A 22,029-nucleotide genomic window follows, 5' to 3' on the forward strand; every position below is an offset into this window, starting at 1 on the left:
TAAATACAGATAAGAGAGGAAGCTTTCTTGTACGTTCTTACATAAAAATAGCTGCTGGTACACGGCAAGGAAGCAAAGCTGGAAAGAAAGCAGTGCTCAGTTTTCTCATCAACTATGATTTAGAGGACTGGTGAAGTCGGCGTTAACAGCGAAACTATTATGATACCGATACTCGTGTTTCTTCATGGTGGTAGTGGTAGTAGTACTTGGCTCAGCGTAAGCCAAAATTATATCCATCCTTGTTACCGTTTTTGCCGACGCGAGATTGGTCAGGCACTTCAGCGTGCTGCTGCTTAGCAAGACCCAGCCCCTTCGTGCTCGAAAATCTGTCCCTTCTGTCATGTACTTCAGCGCCACCGCTCAGTGAAGCTTGCAAATGTCAGCTTTGTTGCTTTCAATAAATTAAGCCCTTGAACCTCATGTACCCTTGGTAGGGATTTGTCAAGCTCCTTTTACGGCGACGCTGGCGTAGGATCGATTGTATTGGGTCTGGGTGTCTCCGTCATTCATAGAAACAAATATTTGCAGAAAGGCCAACGTAACAGTTAAAGCTAACCTTAATTAAGCATCAGCGAACATTGTGGGCTCTGGCTAAAGCTGATCTAGTGTAGACGTCCTTTCCATGCAACCATAAACGATATAGCCCCGTCCTTCTCACTTGACTTCAAGTTGTTTCGAGGTCAAACTCACTGGCTCAAAACGTGTTCTCAGCGGGTGAGAAGCTGACGCAAGCCTTTCACGGCATAAATATCTCATTTGGAAGACACGCCATTGGTGGCATTTCAGTGACGTCATCACCCATTGTTGTCGGTGCAGTGGCAGCTGTGAGGGAAGAAGCACTGGATCGTGTTACTCAAGAGAGACTGAAACGAGCGCACACATTTTCCACGACATCTCTCCCATGACCTAACAAACTACCTAATCGAAGAAAACAGATTCACTGTATAGTAATTACAATTTTTGCCCCAGGGGTTGACCTGTACACGCCAACGGCACACAGACAACACAACACAAAAATGGCAGCATCTCCACTCCGTGGATGATGGCGAGGGCGCGGAGTATGGGGACTCGGAATGACATCCAAGTTGCACCCCGAGTGAGTGACATCCGATTTGCACCCCGACCATCATTCGATTTGAGCCGTGAGTTGCACCTTGATTATTCCCCAAATGAAACTGCAACTCACGCCTCAAATCGAATTTCGCTTGATTTTCGCTTGATGGCGCTGCGCGCACGGATGGACGCAGACGGACATTGGGAGGTCCTAAGGTACTACCGTTACAGGCGAGGGAGTAAGCCGTTTGACTCTCGGGCACTAACTCACGGTCCTAGCCGAATGGGTAAGACGACTGACACTAACTCTGTCTGGTCTACCAGATACAGGCTCGAAGACTGCTGGTGCCTGTGCGATTTTTACGGTTGTAAATGCTATGCGCACGGACGCGGACGGACATTGTGCGGTCCTAAGGTACTCCGCCCCTAAAAAATGATGCAGCTTGCACTTGCGGTGGAATGCTGGAGAACCCTCTTTCTTCGTCTCACGCTACCGCTGTACACCATCCTTTATACCATGGGTTGCGCAGTGACGTCACGGCTTGACGGGCAGCGGTGAGGCTCGGTGGAGCCATGCCCAGGCTAGCGAAGCTAGCGCGAAGCTATGCACGGCTGCGCCAGGGGTTGCTAGGCAACGGGAGCTGACGTTATCGCTCCGCCAGGTTTTTTGGTGCGACGGACGGATAACCCTCGGCTCGAACAGCTCTGCTGTAAAAAGAACGAAGCAAAGCGTGTGCATAGGGGTTGTGTAAACATTTTTATTCAGAACAGGAAAATCAATACGGACGCGCACAGTGGAAAATGCGACACAAACGTACGCGTATTTAGAACGCTTCTCATACGCGTATAATAACCTTGAAGTAACGGTCGAGTTCCTCGACGTTATTAGCTGCATAATATTGCCCCGCGCACAAACACAAGCTTAAACTCGGTTTTCACGTCACGGGCAACACACTATAAGGTACCACCACCACCACCACCGGGACACATCGTGCCTCTTCTGCGGCGATGGACGCACCGAGAACAAGGGAGAAGGGCTGAGCGACTACATCGCACACACTGCGGGGTGCATGCTGTGCTTGACGCGTAATTCGTGCAGTTTGATAACTACGTGGCGTCACTTTTGTCGCCGCATTTGTCGGGACGGGAGATAAAAGGTCCCGGAGGGTGGATAAGGAAACGCCGAGTGCGGTGAGGTGGAAGTTTTTCGGGTCGATTTGACGCAGGTTTTGTTTCTTTGGGCATGGTCGCCTTCCGAAGCGTTTTGTTAACTGATGACGCTTCAAAACACCTGTAAGAACCGCGATGCAAAGGTATACGTGCCTAAGACGCCGTGTAGTGCGGATGAAGTTTCCTTGAAGTTAGACCTGCTCTTATTCTACAAGATCTACAACAGCTTCTGCTGTATCCGAAGCAAAAAACCATGCCGATTTTGTTTTTAGTTTTGGGGCGACAAGAGGTCGCCAAGTATATGTCGAGATGACATGTCCTTTTTGCGTATTTTATCGTGCTCAAGAAAACGTATCCATGTAGACGGCGTCTTTGGCGTCTTTACTAATACTGCGCCCTTTTTAACAAGAAAAAGCGGAAATCTAGCGGCCATGTTCGCTCTAGGCCGGAAGTAAACGTACGGAGAGTTACGAACTCAAGTGATTCACAGGCGTTGCTGCAGCCTTCTTTAGTTTGCAGTTGCACAAGTATATCAACACTCTAAGTGTAGCTCACAAATTCACAATCTCTGTGCGCTACTTTTTTATACAAATACTCGCGCTGCTTGTGGTCACGCATTTAACACCAACAAAGATTTACACTCTTGCAACCACACTACACTTTCTACAGGCACACATTTATACAGTAACACGTGAGGACGATGAGCAAAAACACAAGAAAACACAAGCGGAAGAACAGAACGATTCTGGCAAATATCTCCGTATGACACGCATAGTGGGATGCTGGGGTCCTGGGATCCTGGGATCCACCCGGTCAGGGAGTAACATGGGAGCAACAAAACAGGGAGTAACATGGGAGTAACAAAACATGGAGTAACATTCACTAACAATTTCGGCGTCCGTGTCGCTCGTCTTCCTTAGTCGTGTTCCTGTCGTGTCGGTGCTTGTCGTCGCAACTTGGTTAGAAAAAGGTCTCGCTTATCAACTCGATAAATTAAATTGACGGATTTAAAATGAGTCGACTATTATGTCGAGTTACAGAGGAGTCTGGTGAGGTTTGACAACGGGGTCAAGTGCCTGAAGGTCTATAACCTTTCGAGGAGAGCTTGACATTTATCAGAAAAGCTTGCTCAGTGTAATTTTATATAAACTTGAAACAAACACGACACGTCACTTGTCGATATTACGCTTCTGTAGCGTGATCTGAAGATTTCGAAATCGAACGTCTCTTAAAGTGAGAGCGCTGCTCAGCACGTGTTTCCTTTTAACGACTACACAGGCTCGAAACGCAAGATCCCGGTAATGGTTAAAACAGAGACGCTCGAAAAATAAGTCCCCAACCAACATACGGCGCGGCTGATGCATGAGCTGGCAGAAAAGAGAGCGATGAAATATTCCAAGTCGATCGCGCGAGATATTTCATCATGCCTAAAAGCCCGGATCTCGAATATCGGATCGGCGTCCCCACTTTGGTTATTGAAATTCGAGCGCTTCTTTTTTCAAGTTTTCGCGAAGTGCGTCGTCTGATGTAATGGATATAGGCAGCAGGCGGAGGTATTAAATAAACGCAACAAATCCTAGCAGAACGAGCGGACAAAATTAATAACGGCTGCAAAGTGAAGGGTTTCCGATCGGCCAATTGATGCGTCATGGCAACGCCGCACGTTCTATTTTTACCAGACACGATGAGAGGGTTCGAGGGGGGAGCTCGCAATCGCCGGAGATGAAACAGAGTAATAAAATGCCGGTGCACTCCCAAGAAGTAAAAGAAAAGAGAGAAGGGACACCCTGAGACAAACAGTGCCGTTTGTTGAGCTGATAAGCCCATATTCACCGAGCGCTGCTTCGATTCTCACCTGTTTAATATTTCTGGGTCCGATTTCCATCGCGCTCTATCGACTGTTCGGATGAGGGCTTTTGACGGCTCTCGGAGCAGGCGGCGTCTAATTATAATTCCGGAAAACGACGGATGGATGGTCTGACTTTTTTTTATCAAGCACCCGTTCGATATCTTTTGTTTTTGTTTTATAAGGCACCTCACCCCCTTTCCAGCGCCCTCGCCTTTTCAGGCCGAGCTATACGGTGATACACTTGATGTTCTCCGGTCACAGCCACGCCGTCGTTTCACGCTGGCTTTCAACTTGCCCGGAGTGTAATAATGATAACGCGTCGTTTCAAGCGGAGCGCACGTCAGTTTTGGGATCCGGCCTTCGCGTTGCGGTGTTTTGTTTTATGTTATTTTTCTGTTTTCTATTTTTCTGCTGTGTACATATATATCGATAAATGCAAGGGTTTGACTCAGGAGCGGTGACGAACGGCCAGTGTGTTTTTTTTTTTGTTAGCAGAAGTTAGGCTCGCATTTTCTTGTAAAGAAATAAAAATGAACTCTGGCATGAAAATGCCGGCAGATCGCGAAAAAAAAAAAAAGCCCGGTTGAAAACTAAAGCAGACTACCGTGTGTACAGGGAACAAAATCACTGTTACGTTTGAAATTTTCAGGGCCCTACGAATTTACAAAACGAGGACAGGCTAAACAAACGTGAATAAAAGTAAAAAAAAAGTGTAAGAACGGGAAAGCCTACGTACAAAACACAAATTTATGTGGGTAAACAACTACGAAGATTAGAGAGAGAGAGAGAGAGAGAGAGAGAGAGAGAGAGAGAGAGAGAGAGAGAGAGAGAGAGAGAGAGAGAGAGAGAGAGAGAGAGAGAGAGAGAGAGAGAGAGAGAGAGAGAGGGAGAGAGAGGGGGGGGGGTAGAAAAGAAAAGCAAAATGTGACACAACGTGGACTCAAAGGATCCTAAAGTGACTCCCTGCAACGCGGCCGATAACAAATTTCTGTCTTCCTTTGTGACTAGAAGAGCTTAGAAAGTTAGTTATCGCCAAAGAAAATACGCCTGCTTGGTGCTACTTTGCTCTTGTTGCGGTCTTCTTCTATTTTTTCCCGTTAATCTTTGGTAAGATAAGGGCATGTTTGCGGATATGTTGCACATGCGTAGTCACATCTTCCTGTCGACTGCGCCAATTATAGGGCCGCTAGCAGAGCCTGCTGATAAAATGGCAGCTCCCAGGTCGAAGATATCAAAAAGGTCTATTGCATGCGTTCTTTGCTGCAACCGAAAACACACAAAAAAAGACTGCCCACAGTGGCGACATGGCTTTAATTACGTCACCCAAGTGCGCAAAGGATTTACGAACCTTTCAGCAAGTTTTTCGGTTGTCTGATGTGCGTAAAGCAACAATGTTTTGCTTGGGTAGCCACGTGATTTAAGTATTGGAGTCACTTGCCGACTTTGTTTTAGAATTTCGGCTTTTGAAAAACAGTTGAAAAAAATGTTGACAGGTCTTCGCAAACGCTTTTAACGTCACGACTTCCGGAGTGTTACGCGTGCCCCTACGCACCCTGAAACAAGAACAAAAAATCACGCCGCAAAGTATCCCGCGCAGGATGTATTGTCTTAATTTTGTAACCGCAGCCCAGCTAGAAGCACTAAAAGACTAGTAAATAGAGGAGACCGACATAAGACGTCTAGAAGACATATATAAGGAATGCAGGAGCAGGATAACCCTCTACAAGCAAAGCGATAAATTCCCGATCCGAGAGGGAGCAAGCCAGGGAGATACCATACTGCCAAAACTATTCACAGAATGCATGGAGGGGGTGTTTAGAAAGCTTTACTTGAAAAACTTAGTAGTAAGGTTAAGCGGAGAATACTTGAGTCATTTGAGGTTTGCGGAGGACATAGTATCGCTGAGTGAGACGGCAGAACACCTGCAAACAATGCTTGAGGAACTACAATCAAAGCACGGCTGTGGGGATAAAAATAAATAACACGGTGGGACTCGGCTTAAACTAGAAAGCAAACTTAGGTCGTCTCAACGGGCCATGGAACGAATAATTTGGGAGTAACACTCAGGGACAGGAAATGAGCTACCTGGATCAGAGAACAGACTAGAGTGGAAGATATCATTGTTAAAAAAAAGAGTGAAGAAATGGACTTATGCTGGTCATGCGGTGAGACGGACCGACAACCTGTGGGGACTTAGGGTAACAGAGTGAATACCAAGAGATGGTTTTAAAAAAAGAGGAAGGCCATTAGGGGGGGGGGGGGATGAAAGAAAGAAATTCCGGGGTAAACTGCGGACTCGAGCAGCACAGGGCAGGAGTGATTGAAGGTCAGTGGGATAGGCGTTGCCCTGCAATGGACCTGAGTAGGCTGATGATGATGATGATCCCATGAAGTCAGAGAGAATGAGGAAATACTGAAGCGAATTGGGTTTTGTACGAAAAGAAAATTTCCGTTGAACGGGTACCCCACTGCGTTAGTCGTCCTTGACTCTCTTTTATGTCTTTGTTACCACTTCTAACCTGCAAACGCTTCATCAAGAGTGTTTGTTTTCAACGCAAACCGCTCTCTTAATTCTTGTTGCACATTGAAAATAATAACGAAAAGAAGTAACTGATAATTACGTCCTCCTTTCAAAATCGCATTCTTGAGGGACTTCGTTTCACGAAACGCGACTGAACGACCTCCTTTTTCACTAATTTCTGAGCCCACCCATAAAACAATCTATTAAGATAAGACAAAAAAAATTACAAGGCTCGGAAGTTGGGAATGACGAAGTACGAGTAGCGTTTGTTCTGGAAACTTCGGAACCGCCTTGAATAATCTCACAGGGTTCGCCCAAGAAACGAATGGCAGCAAGACCAACAGGAAATATATAGTGGAAGCATTTGAAGCATCATGAAGAAGGGGAAGGGGTCGCTGCTGTCGTTGAACAGCCATTCACACGCTTTCCGCATTCACTCGAGTGATCTGTGCCTCTCGACATGGCGGAAGAAATGCGTGCACCACGAAACAACATCGAAGCACTCACCGCATAGCGATCAATTGGGAGGGATGCATCAGCAGGGTGTAACGGACCGACAACCGCACCAATCAACGCTTTCTAGACATTGACGGACATTAAGGTCCAGCCCTTAACGCAAAAACACTTTTTTTTGCTGTTACAGAAAGTATACCTAGCGAAGCAGTGGAGCCTTTTGCAATCCATTCGGCGGCGTGCCGTATCGAATCAGCGCAAGCTTTAACTTGTTCATGCGAATGGAAACAGCGCAACCTCTAGCAACTTTGTCACGCCGATTCGAAACAGCGCAGCATCTAGCAATTTTTTGGCATCGAATAAGAAAAAGTACATTTGGCAAATTGGTCGCTTCGAATAGGATAGGCGCAACAGTTAGCGACTTCATCGTGTCTAACCGAAACTGTGCAACCATTAGCAACTTTATCAGTGAGCAGGCATTGCTAAACGTGCAGTGTTCAGACGGTCCGGAACATCCTACCTCTCTCCCGTAAGAAACACATCAACACTGCAGCTATTTTTGCGCGTCGCCAAGTGTTCACATTTCCTAGTAAGCACAATCACCGGCGAAAAAGAAAGAAGCGTGCAGAGACGTGTATCTCACCAGTGCAAATCTTCGTGTATCAATGTGTGTCGGTGGCGTAGCCCCCGCAAGACGTGTGTATTTGTGTGTACGCTAGTGTTCATTGACGTGGCTTGACGATAATATATATCATATATCCTTAAATATACTATGTATTTCTAGCTACACAGTCAGGTACAGAGAAACATTTTTATGTATATATATAAAAGACACACACACACACGCACACACTGTCGCGACCGTTTCTCGAGTCGAGCGTTTCACCACCGACCTTGATCTTCTCGGCCTCCGAGAAGATCAAGATTTTGATTGGGGGATGTAATATACAACGGCGCAGGCCTTAGCCGCGTACGTCTATGGACAACTGCTAAAGTATACCAGGCTACGCGGGCTTACTACCCCCGCGCGCCTCTGTCGTTCATGTTGTTTTGGCGAAATAAAAACAGGCTATACACGGAACCCAAGGAAAAGGCTCATCGAGTACAATATGGCGGAAAGGGAGCCTACGAAAGTGCGCGGGATTTAAAGCACGCCGAGCGGGCAGATAAATGGCGTAATAAAGACAAAAAAAAAAAAAAAAAACGGCGGTTTGAACTTCATGTTTTGCTATTTTTTAACACACGTTAGGAAAGTCTATAGGCATTGACAAAGGGCAGAGATTTGAAAAGAAAAAAAAACAGCTTATGGGTGTTGTTTTGCTGGATTAGAGCTTTTCTGAGCATAGCGAAAGAGCAGAAATTTGAAAAAAAAAAACAGCTTATGAGTGTTGTTTTGCTGGATTAGGGTTTTTTTTTTGTAAATCCAACAAGAAAAAATTAGGCAAAGAGCTGAAACTTCCGGGTAACGTACAGACTGTGTCAACACTATTTTTTTCTGTTTTTATTAAAGTTTAACACCGTGTACGTGGACGCTGTAGAAGGAGTTCGTTATTTGGCACGCTAAGCTCGCCTTCAGGCGACCCGTGATCCCCCATAGCATGTGTGCGTCATAAGTTTGCGTATTTACCCACCCGAACATGTGTAATAAACTAGACAGTTTAACTCACCAAACGTTATGTAGTGAGATGTTGCAGGTTATAGATCAATTTAGAGTTCGGCTATTTCATCTAGTGCATTACAACGAAATATGATTAAAATCAGCGGCTGACGAAAGGTGTCCTAATGTTCAAGTACTTCTGCGAATATAGTCCAAACTCGCTACAGTACGGCTTAACGTCTTGCCGTAAAGCTGGAAGCATACTTTCTGCTCTCCTATGTATGGCCTGTATTCAATAGCGAGGCGCGCATGCAGGCAACCATGTGAATGCGCCGTCACTAGTTACGTCGGGCTCCGCGAGATGGGGGCACTTGTCCGCGTCCGCGCTAAGCGCATGATATACGTTGGACATTCCAAGCTCTAGCCCGCCGAACGCAAATTAATGCCTCGACTCAACTGTGAGTGCGATAAATAACGACCCTGTTGGCACTACCGTTTGGAATCGGGTTTAAACAGAATAGACGACGCACGCCGGTGCTATTTTTGTTCTTCGGCGTGCAGCCGCAGTGGCATAAGCCGCGCCATGTATGTGGCGCTTCGGCCATGTCCGTGGCCATTTCAGTGTTGCCAAATGAAGAAATTGACGGCTAAACTTTTCAATGAATACCGGCTATAAGCTGTACGAAGTGGCACAAGGTCACTCTAGCATTTTTCTGTTTTCAACTATGCTTGTTTACATCTCGAAAGTGGAGAAGCATGTACGATAACATTATTCAAGTATTCCTATTTAGTAGCATCTTATTTACTAAATAAGTTAGGCAATTTAGTCCGCTTTTGAGGCAGTAATTTACGCTGGCTTAGAAGACCGCAGGTATTTTCTGTTCTTCCGGGTAAGATAGCAACCACATGCCATCATCGAAAGGGCGTAAAATGAACAACGGTGTGAAAGAAAAAAAAGATACTAGTCATATAATTTATCCAGAGTTAAAAGGGAATTGCAACCGCTCATTGTTCGAAGCTCAATACAGGGCGTTAGGCGACGCCAATCAATGCTCGTCGAATCCACTACAATGATGGTTACCGCACATCGACGCACCGAATTCAAAGAAAGGATTCTCGGCGAGGTACCAAGGCGACGCAAAAGCGGACCCACATCTTGAACAGCAGTCCTGTCTATCCGTGTTACAAAACACTTTTCTATTCTTGTCGCATAGTTTCTCGTCGCGTAAGTACAGAAAGCCCTTAGAGGTCAAGTGTCTATTACGTGAGCGTAACACATAACCGAGACAGGGGTGGCTGCACCTCCATTAAGGCGAAATGTTTTCCTGGCTGAGTATTAATGCATATTAAAGGGTAAGGTTTCTTAGCATTACGATAAACATGACATTTTCGCGTTTTGATGCATCTCGGGTAACGCAAGCTGGAAAGATGTCAAAGAACGGTATTTCCGCGAACCGGTCGTTGGCGTGGGGCCGCTGGATTCACGAAAGGCTTTGTTTACACCGTAGGAAATGCTACCAGGTGTCCTGCATATCCTATCAAAACTGGTTTACGCAACAGGACCGCTTATTTGCGAGCTTATTTCCGCAAAATGTCATATTCTTGTCTACTGGCCGTCATCTTCGCTTTAGCGGCACGGAAAGACAAGGTCTGGAGTGCTTAGAGTTTGGCAGGCTTATCGGCGCACCACTGTCTTCCTGGTATCCGACGATGAGTGGACGGCCAGAAATATAATATTCCAATTTACTTGCACTACATCTACGCATTCTGACCCTGCGCTTGGAAGTAAATGTTCCTAGTACGAACGCACAGCACAACACTCTCATTTTGGAGTCGGCACGGACGCTTCTTGGAAGACAAAATCTGGAGTCGGCACTTCCTCAAACTGTCATGAGAGGACAACAGTCGGACGAGGCTGCAGCTCAAATATTTCAAGTAGTTATTCAAATAGTTATCGGTATTAGGGCGTGGTGTGGATAAGTAATGGCATCAAATGTCTTCACACAGCTCCTGTTCGTTACATGAAGCTGTCGGATGAGCATGCTCCGATTTGCCTAAATTCTTCACGGAAGAACGGAACTGAGCTAATTGAATGTTGAGGGAACACGGCGCCGATTAAAATACCCGTATATAGAGTTCGAACTTTCGCCTTCGTGTTACCTCACTAATATAGTTCACCAACTTGGCTCAAGTGATGTTTACTCGTTGTACGCTTACCACTCTCGTTTAAACGGTGCGTTGTTTTCTGACAACATTATGAAGCTTCTTTTCCGCGATATTAGTTTTTCCAGCAGTACAGTTTGACTGTTCATTTCTCCACGCCTCCAAACACCTGATGTCTCGGTCATTATACCTTACCACTGTCCCCCACTCCATAGGTGTTACCAGCACCTCTCCGCGAACAGTTCGTCATCCTATCACCTTAGGTGTCCGCTTTACGTCACTATATTTCGCTTCCGTATCAGCCCATTCTATACCGCCTGCAACATCAGTTAGCGCGCTGTTTTTTAATATTACAAAGCCGAAATTAACCTTAACGAACGCTTACCCCTACCCGCTGGCTCGGCTTCGGCGCTGGGATCAATATTCTCTTAAATTCGACTTCTGCGTGTTGGAAGTTAATTACAACGATGTATCAAATGAGGAAGGTGAACAAAAATCGAAATACATCATGATTTGATCGAGCCTGGACCAACAGTAACGGTGCTTGACTACAAACAATGAGCTCTGTGCTGAGGTACGGAGCTGGGGTGCGCAGTAATGATGAAACGTGCTCTGTTAAATAATTGCTCTTGGTCAACTGTGAAAGCGAAGCGTGCGCGACCAACAAAAGAAAAACAAACGGGAAGCGAGAAACGATACCGATAATCCTAAAAGGGGGTGGGACGGGGAGGGGCGAATAATTTTACACATAATTTGCACATTCTCGATGCTCTGTTGTTCTTGGTTGTGTGTCTTTCACACCTCGATTAACAACTCCACGTCACTTTTGAACCACGCGCATACATATACATCTATACATATATACTTCTTTGTGCTGCAACGTGTATGTTCACCACGACACTGGTCACCACTCACCCGCGAGCTTCCTTTCGCGTCGCCCGTATCTAACGAAGGGTGAGCGATGGCAACGATGAGTGACTGATCGCGTATTGGTGTACGCGCGAAAGTGCCGCTGTTTGTGCGTGTAATAAACGTGTCTGTGTGTGTGCGCGCGCGCATGGGCGCGTGAGTCGGACTTCCGCTTCGCGAAAGTGCGTGTTTCGCCCATTCGGATATGTCGCGCAGGTATCGAGGCTCTCCGACCCAAGGAGTAGCATGAATGGCTAGGGTACGGTATAGGCCGACCATCTTCCCCCTAACCGAACAAACAAACAAACAAACAAACAAACAAACAAACAAAAAACGACCTTTCTACACCTATCAAATTAGCTACCATCTTATTATATCTGACGCGCGGGCAGCTTGTTTGTGACTCGAAACCATGAATTTTTATTTTGAAAAAAAAAAAAAGAAAAACCAGTTATTTTGTAATTTCTTTTAAGCTGATGAGCGCAGTGGTGTCGAGTGGTGCGCTTCAATATTAGCGCCAAAACTTAAAGGGACCCTGCAACACTTTTTAGGCTCTTTTTTTTAGCAATCCTAAATGCTTGCAGAAGGTACTCAACCAACTCATCTAGTATTTAGAATAGGGGTCGCTTAGTGCCTGAGCTAAAATTTACTGCTGCATACCCATGAGACAACTTAGAAACTTCTCAAAATGTCTTTCCAGATCTTGGCGTTCTTCGACCGCTGGACTTCATAACAGCGGTGTAGCGGCTCTTGGCCGGCTTTCCTTCAGTTGCAGCAATGAACGCATTCTATAATCACTTAAAAATAAAACCGAAAAATCAAAGCATAATCACGCAGTGTCGCTCCGTGCTGGCGATAACTGTAGCTATCGTAGTGTTTCCAGACGCGAAGGAGAGAGTGAAAGCGTTTATCGGAAGAATCGCAGAGTCCCTCTAAGGTAGCGACACGCGCACCCTGAATACTCAAATTGAGAACACAGAGCTGTCTTCGCTGAACTGAACCCTAATTTAAATTGCACCCCTGAGCAAGCCTTACGGGTTTGTTTCACGAAGGGGCTCAAATACTGCGCAATTTTGAATGTTTCGCGCGCGAATTTGCTGCCTAGTCGTGACGCCCGTTCCTGCAGTCTGAACCCTAGTATCACCGGCGACCCTGCCTATCCTCAGAAAACTGTAGCGTCGTCCGAGAGCAAAAAACGCACGTTCGCGATCGGCGGGGAACAAAACGTGCACGATAGCGTCACGTGTTTAGGTGTACACTTATAACAACGTACAGTCCCACCGGAGATTACGTAGTTGGCTGGGCACAGTATCTGCAGTGGAACCAGAATCGAGGCACGCATGCGCACTGGAACACGTACTCTACGGCTGCCAAAGGCGTCTCAGACACTCTAGACGGGGATGGAAGCGCGAAATAGAAAAATCAGCGCCTCGCGAATCCGCGGTGACGTCATACGTACCCCGAGAACAAAGAGGTAAAATGAGCAGAGGGAGATTTTTTTTTTTTCGCGGCGTTGTGTTAATGTCCGCGTTTACGCGCGCGTACGAACACCTTTCCCCCGCATTGGCTGAGCTTCCGCGACGGCCGAGCATTGAGGCTTGTTTCATTGGAGCTTGCTCTGGCGGGGGTTTGTTTAGGTGGGTTGAACAGAAGTAAAAATGCGGGGTCAAAATCGTGAAATGAGCACACAGGACATAGTTTCGTATTCCAACACCGTCAGAAATACAGGTGCCTGCTTCCGAAGTCTCAAGATGTTTTTGCCTTCTCTCAGACTGTTTTGCACGCTTCATGAACTACAATCTCTTTTCTTAGAGACAGAGAGAGATAGAGAGAAAGAAAAACTTTAGTGAGAGCTGAAGAAAAAGAAAAGAAAGAAAAGAAGGGGGGGGGGGAATGCACACATATATAAAATGTATATGTTCAGAGGGTTCCTGCGTGAGAATTTTTCTTCGTCTCCTTCGAGGGAAACATTTCTTGCGTTTTAGCTCTGTTGCTTATGATTCCTCAGTTCAGGGGAAATAAAAAGAAAAACAGAGAGAAATGACTTTTTTTTTTCGGCTGGTACCGAGTGCAGCGACAGATTGTTATTAACGTCCGTTTGACTAGGCGTTGTGCAACCCTCGATCAACACGCAATTGATCAGCGAAATGCACCTTTTTCCCCATCGGCCATCGCAGAAGCCCCTCCCACACAGAAACGCCCTGCGCATTGTGCTGGCTGCGGGCACTACCAAACATCCGGGTATTTTTGAGGGTTGTAAACGAGATTCAGCGGTGCGACGCGCGAAGAGGGGGCAAGAGGGGAATCACGTAATCTCACTCTATGCAACAAACAGCGAAAAAAGGTGCGTCTCGTTACACGTAACATCATTACCCTAACATGTACACTCACGCCGGTGGCACGCACGCAACGTGGCCTATTACAATATCTCAAAAAACGTGTCACAACGGGCTATATAATAGTGTGTCTCCCTCGCTTCCTTTGTTTCCCTATGTACATAACGGAAGGAAGGAGCTGACAAACGTGAACAAACGTGTACGACAGAGGAAAATCGACGATTAAGCGGCGACCAGAGCTGCCCATCTCTCTGCCTCTCGGAGACGAGAAGTCCTCACCTTCTCCTCGGCTATGTATACACGGGTGCTTCGAGAAGTCACCGTCCGCCGTCTATGGCGGATTTGTTCGCTAAAAAAGTGACGGGATCTTCCTCTAAAAACAGGGCGAGGCTCCTCGACGTTGCTATAAGACTTCACCGCCGCACTAGGCGCAGCGAGCGACGACGACAGGTTAAGGCGACACCTCGGACGCTCCCTGTCAAGCAAGTAGAGAGGCGGTGGCTCCTTTCTGTAAATTTGGCACCTTCTCGAGGGGATGTGCAGCATCATGGCGTCTTACGACTCGACTTCCCGTCTCTTGATATTCCATAACCATGTCTGCATGCGGGCATTCAAAACGAGAGTTTACAATTTATCCTTTAAAGGGCGAGCGTCCTAAATGCGACATGGGAGAGTCCATCGACGTGCAGAGGGCTTCAGCAAGGGGATGATGATTCTGAGAATGATTTTTATAGGCATTCCAAGCCCAAGTCTTCTAGTGCCAATCTGTGGGCGAATCGGTGTTGAAGCGATTCGATTCCACTTTGTTATTACTGTGTCGTGTTCGGGTAGCCTGGGAGAGGTTAGAGAAGATTTCTCCTATTGCCTCTGAGCCCTTTGAAGCTTATAATTCCTTTTTCGGTTAAACGTACATTTAAATTTTTGACAGATTCACTTTTTAGAACTCATCTCGTATCATGTCTGATTCCCAACTGGCCCTATACACCAGCCATCTTCATTAAATTTTATTTCGCTTCACGTTCGTTTTGTTTTTACTGGAATAATTTAGTATTTACTCTGACAAGTATATCATAAATAACCATGTCTTTGGCGCTCTTTTACCTAGCTGGCCTTGCGCCAATAAACAGAACTCATCATCATAATTAATTCTTTCGCAAATGAACATTTTGACTGCTCTTTCCATCTTTCCACCCTCCCACATTTTCCCGACTGTCGTCACTCAGTGAAGACCGCGTCGCTGTAGTCACTTTCGTTATCTTTCCCTCTCAAGACCTACAGACACTGCGGGTGACCATTGTAAAATTGGCACCGATAGCACCGGCCGCGTCGCAATACGCGGCTCACTCTTTCCACTTCGGAGCCTCATCTTCACGTCCGCTTAGAGACAGACATCGAGGCGCGAACAAGAGCTCAAAAACGGTATTCGCGACCACCGCATCCTAATTGCCAGCATGGAAGTTAGGACGTGCAGGAGCAAAAAAAAAGTGATGCCGGCAGTGACACACGCTGATCTTTGCCCTGATCTATGGCTTTACGCAGACCCATGGCGCGCAAGCCGCTCGTCAATTTTGATTGCCCACGGACAAGACAGAGCGACGGTTCTCCACGTGCTCAATCGAGAGCGCCCGAGTGCCCCGTTAATAGAGTGACCATCAAAGTGCTCGCAGCGCTTCCTCGTGGAGACGTCGTTTGCAAAAAAAACAAAAAAAAAAAACGCTGACGTCCTCACTGTGAGCGCTTCCAAAACAAGAGGAGCGGCCCGGAGCTGGTATGCCTCTCAGTTGCATAGCGGAAGAGGACACGAGCACCCCATAGTAGCCTCACGCTTCACCCAGGCCAGGTTCCGCGAGTAACGCAGAGCGGCGCTTGGTTTCCCAAGTCACAGGCACGCAGCAGCGTCCCTCGAGTCTACGCAGTGAGTATTAGCGAGTGGAAAACTGCCAGCCGCAGCGGAATTCCTTCGCCCAGCTGACGCCTTACATGGAACACGAGAAGGTACCCAGAGACGTCCCAACGGGAATCTGGCCCATCGAAGCTTGGTTGGGGGAAAAATGTGCAACGACGGGGACACAGAACCCTCGTCGGTGACCGGGCAGCAGCAGCCCCGTTGTGTAAACGACGGTGCGTCGGAGGAGCTCAGCTGAAGTAGCCCCGGTTCATGGAGCGCTGCTTGTTGTGCCACTTGCAGGACAGGATGCGCATGTACGTCCGGCGGAAGTTCGCGTTGCACAGCGCGTAGCACAGCGGGTTCACCGTGCTGTTGATGTAGCACAGGTAGTACACGAAGTTCCACAGGCCCGTGGGGATGCAGTCGTCGCACGAGGAGACGGTCTTGATGAGCACCAGCACGTTGTATGGCGTCCAGGTGACGATGAAGGCCAGGAGGATGGCGCTGAGCGTCTTGGCGGCTTTCTTCTCTTGCTTGCGCTCCTGCTGCTTGCGCTTCTTCTTGGGCGCCGCGCGCTGCTTGGCCACCACCTGCCGATGCACCAGCTTGGTGTTCAGCGGGATACGGATGGTCTCGAGGCCCGAGTCGCCCGTGCGCATGGCGGCCATCGAGTCCTCGGACGCTGTCCGGGCGAACGCCGCCGCTGCCGCACCGGAGGTACCACCGGCGGCCTCCAGCTTCTCGGCCTCTTCTTCGAGGATCATCTTGATGGACGCCTGGCAAAGAGAGAAATGCGTGGCAATTGTATTACTGAGAAGAAATAAATGTGGCGAGGATGAAGCTGGCAACAGCGTCAGGAATTGCAATAGTTTGCGGGAGCGAAAAACGTTTGCATAAACTAGACGATCAGTAAAGCTTGATGTCGGGCTAGTTGGTGTAACATACTTTTGAAGGTGAATTGCGCTTGTTGTTTACGCAGAGACGGACACGGGAAAAACAGGTACACGCCCATACAAAAATGCCTTATGGGCGTCTATTGAAAAATGTATGGTGAGCTATGGCCGCCTATGGGTCTCTATGGTGACCCATAAAAAGGCATAAATTAGGCTATAGCCAGCTATTGAAGTTTTTGTAGATCCTGCACTAAAGACTGTAAACCATACAATTCTCTTTAGACGATTATAGAACATCCTAGTCTGTTTAGTCTATAGAGTCACAGCTATGCAGGTTACTGTAGCCAGCTAAAGAAATATGTATGGCTTCAGTTCTATAGACCAGCCGTGGCAAAGCTGTTTTGGCCGGCTATAGACCATTGTTTAGCTCTAACTCTACAGTCTTTTGCTAGCTATCGAAAAGATTTATTCCTAAAGCTATAGAGAGAAAGCCGCCCGCATCTTCCCACGGGGGGAACTCGAGTAAATGCGTCGCATCTACTCGAGGCAAGCAAAGCATCACGTCAAGCGAAAGCCAAGCAAAGACGCCCTTGACTGAATTCCGAACGCGCGCTCCGCCGCTTATATACGATGAAGGGACTGCGTAAGCCGGTCCCAGTCGACGACGTTGGCGTACTTGTAAAGCGGCGAGGACCCTAGGTGTTTGAGCCAAGCGCGGATGTTGCTTCGCCGGAGAACGGCACACCGGTTATATGCGCAGCGCGCCCGAAGGAGAGGAAACCGCGGAAGAGAGAGTACTGCACGCAACGTGCCGCGGCTATGACGCAACACAATCCAACACAATCCACTTTAATCCAATCCAATCCAAATCCAAGCCAAGCCAAGCCAAGCCAAGCCAAGCCAAGCCAATCGAATCCAATTGGTCCGACAAAATTTGGTCCGACAAATTTTGGTCCGACCAAAATTTGGTCCGGACCAAAAATTTGGTCCGGACCAACCCATAAGTGCACGTATTTTAATAAGGTTGAGTGCACGTAATCAGAGCTCTAAAAAGTTGAGCTTCGAAACCGAAGTAAACAGGCAAGTATACAGACTGCACCCCGCACACATATAGGGTCACCAATAAAACATAAGTAAATGCGAGAAAAAGGATTTAATGGCCCCGAAGGTTTCTTGCTTTATTTAAGGTATTTCCGTTCAACTCTCTTGCTTAATCTTGAAGTATCGTGTACCATTTTACTTACATCAGTTCAATTATTTCGCTTAAAATTTGTTACTTTATCTCATTTTATTAGTTTTTTGCAATATTTTATGCGTTCGGCAAAAAGTAACAGGAATGACAGTTATGTTTAGTGGCTGGTTAAGTTTCTCATAGCCAGATGGTTGAATAATGATCACGGCATGGAGTTCGCTACTTCATCTAGCGCTCGTTCGCACTAAGTTAGTCGTTTCGGTGATTAGCCCAAAATTTTTATTTCTGACCTCTTGCTGAAGAGATGGCGCAGGCTCTGTCACCTTCGCCACGATTAGCTCTACCAACAAATTTTCATATAAAGCACAGTTCTCCCGCGGTACATTCTGTTAGCTTGTAGTTGTAATGCGACTTTAGTTTTTTTTTAACACATTAACGGTTTTTCATAGTCATAGTTAAAGCCAATTAGGGATCTGATTGGGTACGCGGAATATTTCTGAGTCTTCCTGCTTTTTTGTTGAAGTATTTGCTTTGTCTTTTTTTTATTTCTGAGTGCAATTGGGCTGCCCAGCTTCGGAACAAATTTTGCAGTCCATGTCTTTCATTCCTTAAAAAAACGGCAGCGTCCATTTTAAAACTTTCAACACCACGTAAAAGGACCATAAGCGAAACTTCAACACAAGCGCTGACTATGAATGTTCATTTTCGCCGTACTCAGTTTATTAGCGCTCTGGTGGTGCCGAAATAAAGCAAAACAGTAAAAAATAGTGAAACCGTTATCCAAACAGAAACCGTCTGGAGTGGGCAGCGTATAAATTAACGTAGTGCGCTATATATAAAAAAAAACAGTATTTTTACTCAGAAAAGGCCGATAGCTTGTAAGCTGCCACATTTTGTTTATTCGTACTGTAATTATTTCGCGAGTTAGCTCATCAGTGATTACGTTCAATACCTTGCTTTTCTATTGTTCACATTAGCGCCCACCATCGCGACAATAGGCTACCAGGTGCTCACAGAAGTTTTGATAATCAATGTTCTGAAAAGTGAGTCGATAATTATTTCACAAACTGGTTTGTCCGATTTCTGCTTGAAAGAGACTGCAACTAACCAAGGTTTGGTCTCGGGTTAGTTGTTTCTGCATTATATGATGGAAAAGTGTTTGTCAACTTTTTTTTTGTCCTCGTTTAAGCGCTGGTTTTGCCTGATATTAAACTGAATGGAAGTTTCAAGTTTGCAGACAGTAAAAAGAAACGTAGCCGGCGCTTTTTTGCGCAAGCTTTTTTCTTGTTTTTGATGCCACAGCGAGTGTATCACACGCACCAAACGGTGCATTAATATTCCCTACGCTATCAGTAAACTTAGTACGCTTGGTAAACCAGGAATAATTTGGTAAGGGGAGCATTAGGCGCGTGTTGTGGTGCTCTTAGCGAACAAAAAACACGGACAAGGCTCGTGTTACTGCGATAAGGAAGTGCGTTATCACTGCACATTCTTGAGCATGTCGCAGTCATGGTGGCACGAAGAAATTCATTTGAAGACTTTATTGCTTCCTTAGGATTGGATGAGGTCCTTTATGAAATAAAACTGAAATACTGGCAATGAACGTTTTCCCTCTTTCGGTGGTGACCGGAAGCACTGTAAAAGCCATCGTTATCGCCAGCACAAAGCGGCACTTCATGAATTGGTCGTCGAGCAGAGGCCTTCCAGTTGCGGCTCTGCTCTTGTTGCGGTTTTCTTTAAAGTGGCTGTCAAGAGCATTTATTGCTGAAGCTATTGTCACTAAATGTTGTGGACACTCGCTGCAACTGAACCGAAGTCGGCCGGTAACTGCGAGATAGCGAGGGGTGGCGTCAAGCAAGCGGGCGAACAATCCTCAAACCGCGAAAGAGAGAAAAATCTATTAGGCAAGTTCATCTAGTCATCTTAATCGTCTTTTATGCCATTTCATGTATATTTTTAGTTAAATGCTGTACATTTACTATCAGTTTGCCTTCATAAACCACCTTTCCTTGGCGTTCTTTGCTCTTAGTAGGCCTTGAGCCATAAACACCCAATCTTCACCATATTAGGCAAGTTTACGTTGTCGGATGGGCCCAATTTTTAAAGTGAAGCTTTGAGCTTCTCACTGATGTCGTCTGCAGTCTACCAAAAACGCACTGCAGGAAATCCAACTTTCCCTGACGACGGTGATGATCGTACGAGAAGTAAAAAAAAATTAAAACGCTTCCTGCGGTCTAAATCGAACCTGCACGCCCCTCGCGTTATGAAGCCGACGTCTATCCGATTACGCCGTACACCGCTCGCTTCAGGCTTGGGTCGTTTGGTGTTGGGCTTGGTTTTGCAAGGCTTCGCATTTCCTCACCGTTGTCGTCTAGACAAGAGGCGTAGCTGATTTCGTCGGAGGTTTCTTGTGACCACCTATTCCAAATACCTAATCCTCTTGTTGACTACCTTCTGAAAGCAATATGGACGTAGAATAGCGTCGAAAAAATTTTAGGGTCTCTTCAACCTTCAATTGAATTTCAATTCAATTCAATTCAATTTTTTTATTTAACATCACACGATGTTGGGAGGTACGGGCAAAAAGCCATAACGAGGCTTGACTGGGCCCGTACCCCCTGCTTTGCAAACAGTGCGAAGTTACACGCGATACATTATTAACACGTCTGCGGTACAGTGCATAAAAGAATACAGATTCGGATTCCGAAACAGAAGAACAAAAAAAATTATACAGTCCGATTGCTGAAATAGGGTGAACACATACAGGGAAAAATGCGCAACTTAATCTGTACGATTTTCAGCAATATGCATAATAACTGACTCAGCAAATTGCCATGAACAACAACTCAAAGGCCGAAAGGAAGGCAGCATATCAAGCGAAAAGAAAAAAAAAGAAATAAAGAAAGAGAAAAACGAAAAAAAAAACAGACAACAAAAAAGTGGGAGAAAAAAAAAGAGAGAGAGAACAGCTCAGACACAAGAAAAAGTACGCACATGGCAAAGAACTTGGCGCAACGCAAATTCATTACAGTCATACGTCGCAAATAGAAACAAGTAAAAAAGTACGTTTTTGCGAAAGCGCAAAGAAACTACAAGAAATTTTCCCGCAAGCGTTTGAATGAGATGAAAGCGATATCTGAGTTGCTTTCACGTGATAACGTATTAAGAATGGACGGCAGACGATGTTTCAGCATCTGTGTGCCATAATATGTTCGGCATGTATCAACTTCGTAAAGTTCAGGATGGCGAGTGCAGTAACTTGGATCATTTATTCTTAGGTTAGCTAATTCAGTCAAAGTGTGTTCTCTTTTGTTAAGTTCAGTTTTGTAGCATCGACACAATCGGAAAGAATATAAAGATTTAACACTAACAATCTTCAATTGCTGAAAGAACTGGGCAGTGTGGGCTAGGTAGCAAACCTTAGCAACTATACGAACGGCTCGTTTCTGTAGTCGAAGTAACTTGTTGATATTTTCTGCCGTGGTAGTCGCCCACACCAGTGCTCCATAATTAATAGATGAGGAAAATAAACAGTTGTACAAAGTTCTATTTACGGAAATAGGAAAATACAGACAGTGACGACGCATACAACCTATCACTTGTGACAGTTTTCCTGCCAGGTAATTAACGTGCCGATCCCAAACAGGATAGAAACACCTTCGGTGTTTCTATCCTGTTTGACATCATTGCTCAAGGTGTGTACAGGTGCAGTCATGAGCAAATGGGACAAGGGTTTGTGAATATCACAACACATTTGTCTTGCTGGTTTTATGAAAGCCATTATCGGTGTACTGGAGGTCTGTATTATTAGGCAGGACACCTCTAAACGCACAAGAATGCAGCCAGGCAGTTTCCGGAAGAAGAAATTCCTGTAAACTTGCGAGACCATGTTCCAATTACTTTTGATGGCGCCTGTACACCAGGAGAGACTCTAAAACAATCCCGTGGTTCAGTTTTACTACAATGCCCTCAAGTGCCCCATTTCTGACGTAAAAAAAAAAATTG

General features: G+C 46.1%; 1 protein-coding gene across 2 annotated transcripts in view; it reads right to left on the reverse strand.

The window, feature by feature from the left end:
• Positions 1-16,051: 16,051 nt before the first annotated feature.
• Positions 16,052-22,029, reverse strand: part of Machr-a (muscarinic Acetylcholine Receptor, A-type) — a 472,231-nt gene continuing 466,253 nt past the window's right edge. For both annotated transcript variants that reach the window (XM_077680501.1, XM_077680502.1), the window contains one exon: positions 16,052-16,715. In XM_077680501.1, coding sequence (XP_077536627.1) covers positions 16,188-16,715 — 528 coding nt within the window. In that variant the 3' untranslated portion in view covers positions 16,052-16,187. The remainder of the gene's footprint in view (positions 16,716-22,029) is intronic.

The sequence above is a fragment of the Haemaphysalis longicornis genome, unplaced genomic scaffold, assembly GCF_048455015.1.
Source record: "Haemaphysalis longicornis isolate Haplotype H1 unplaced genomic scaffold, Haemaphysalis longicornis Haplotype H1 scaffold_8, whole genome shotgun sequence".
NCBI classification, from domain to species: domain Eukaryota; kingdom Metazoa; phylum Arthropoda; class Arachnida; order Ixodida; family Ixodidae; genus Haemaphysalis; species Haemaphysalis longicornis.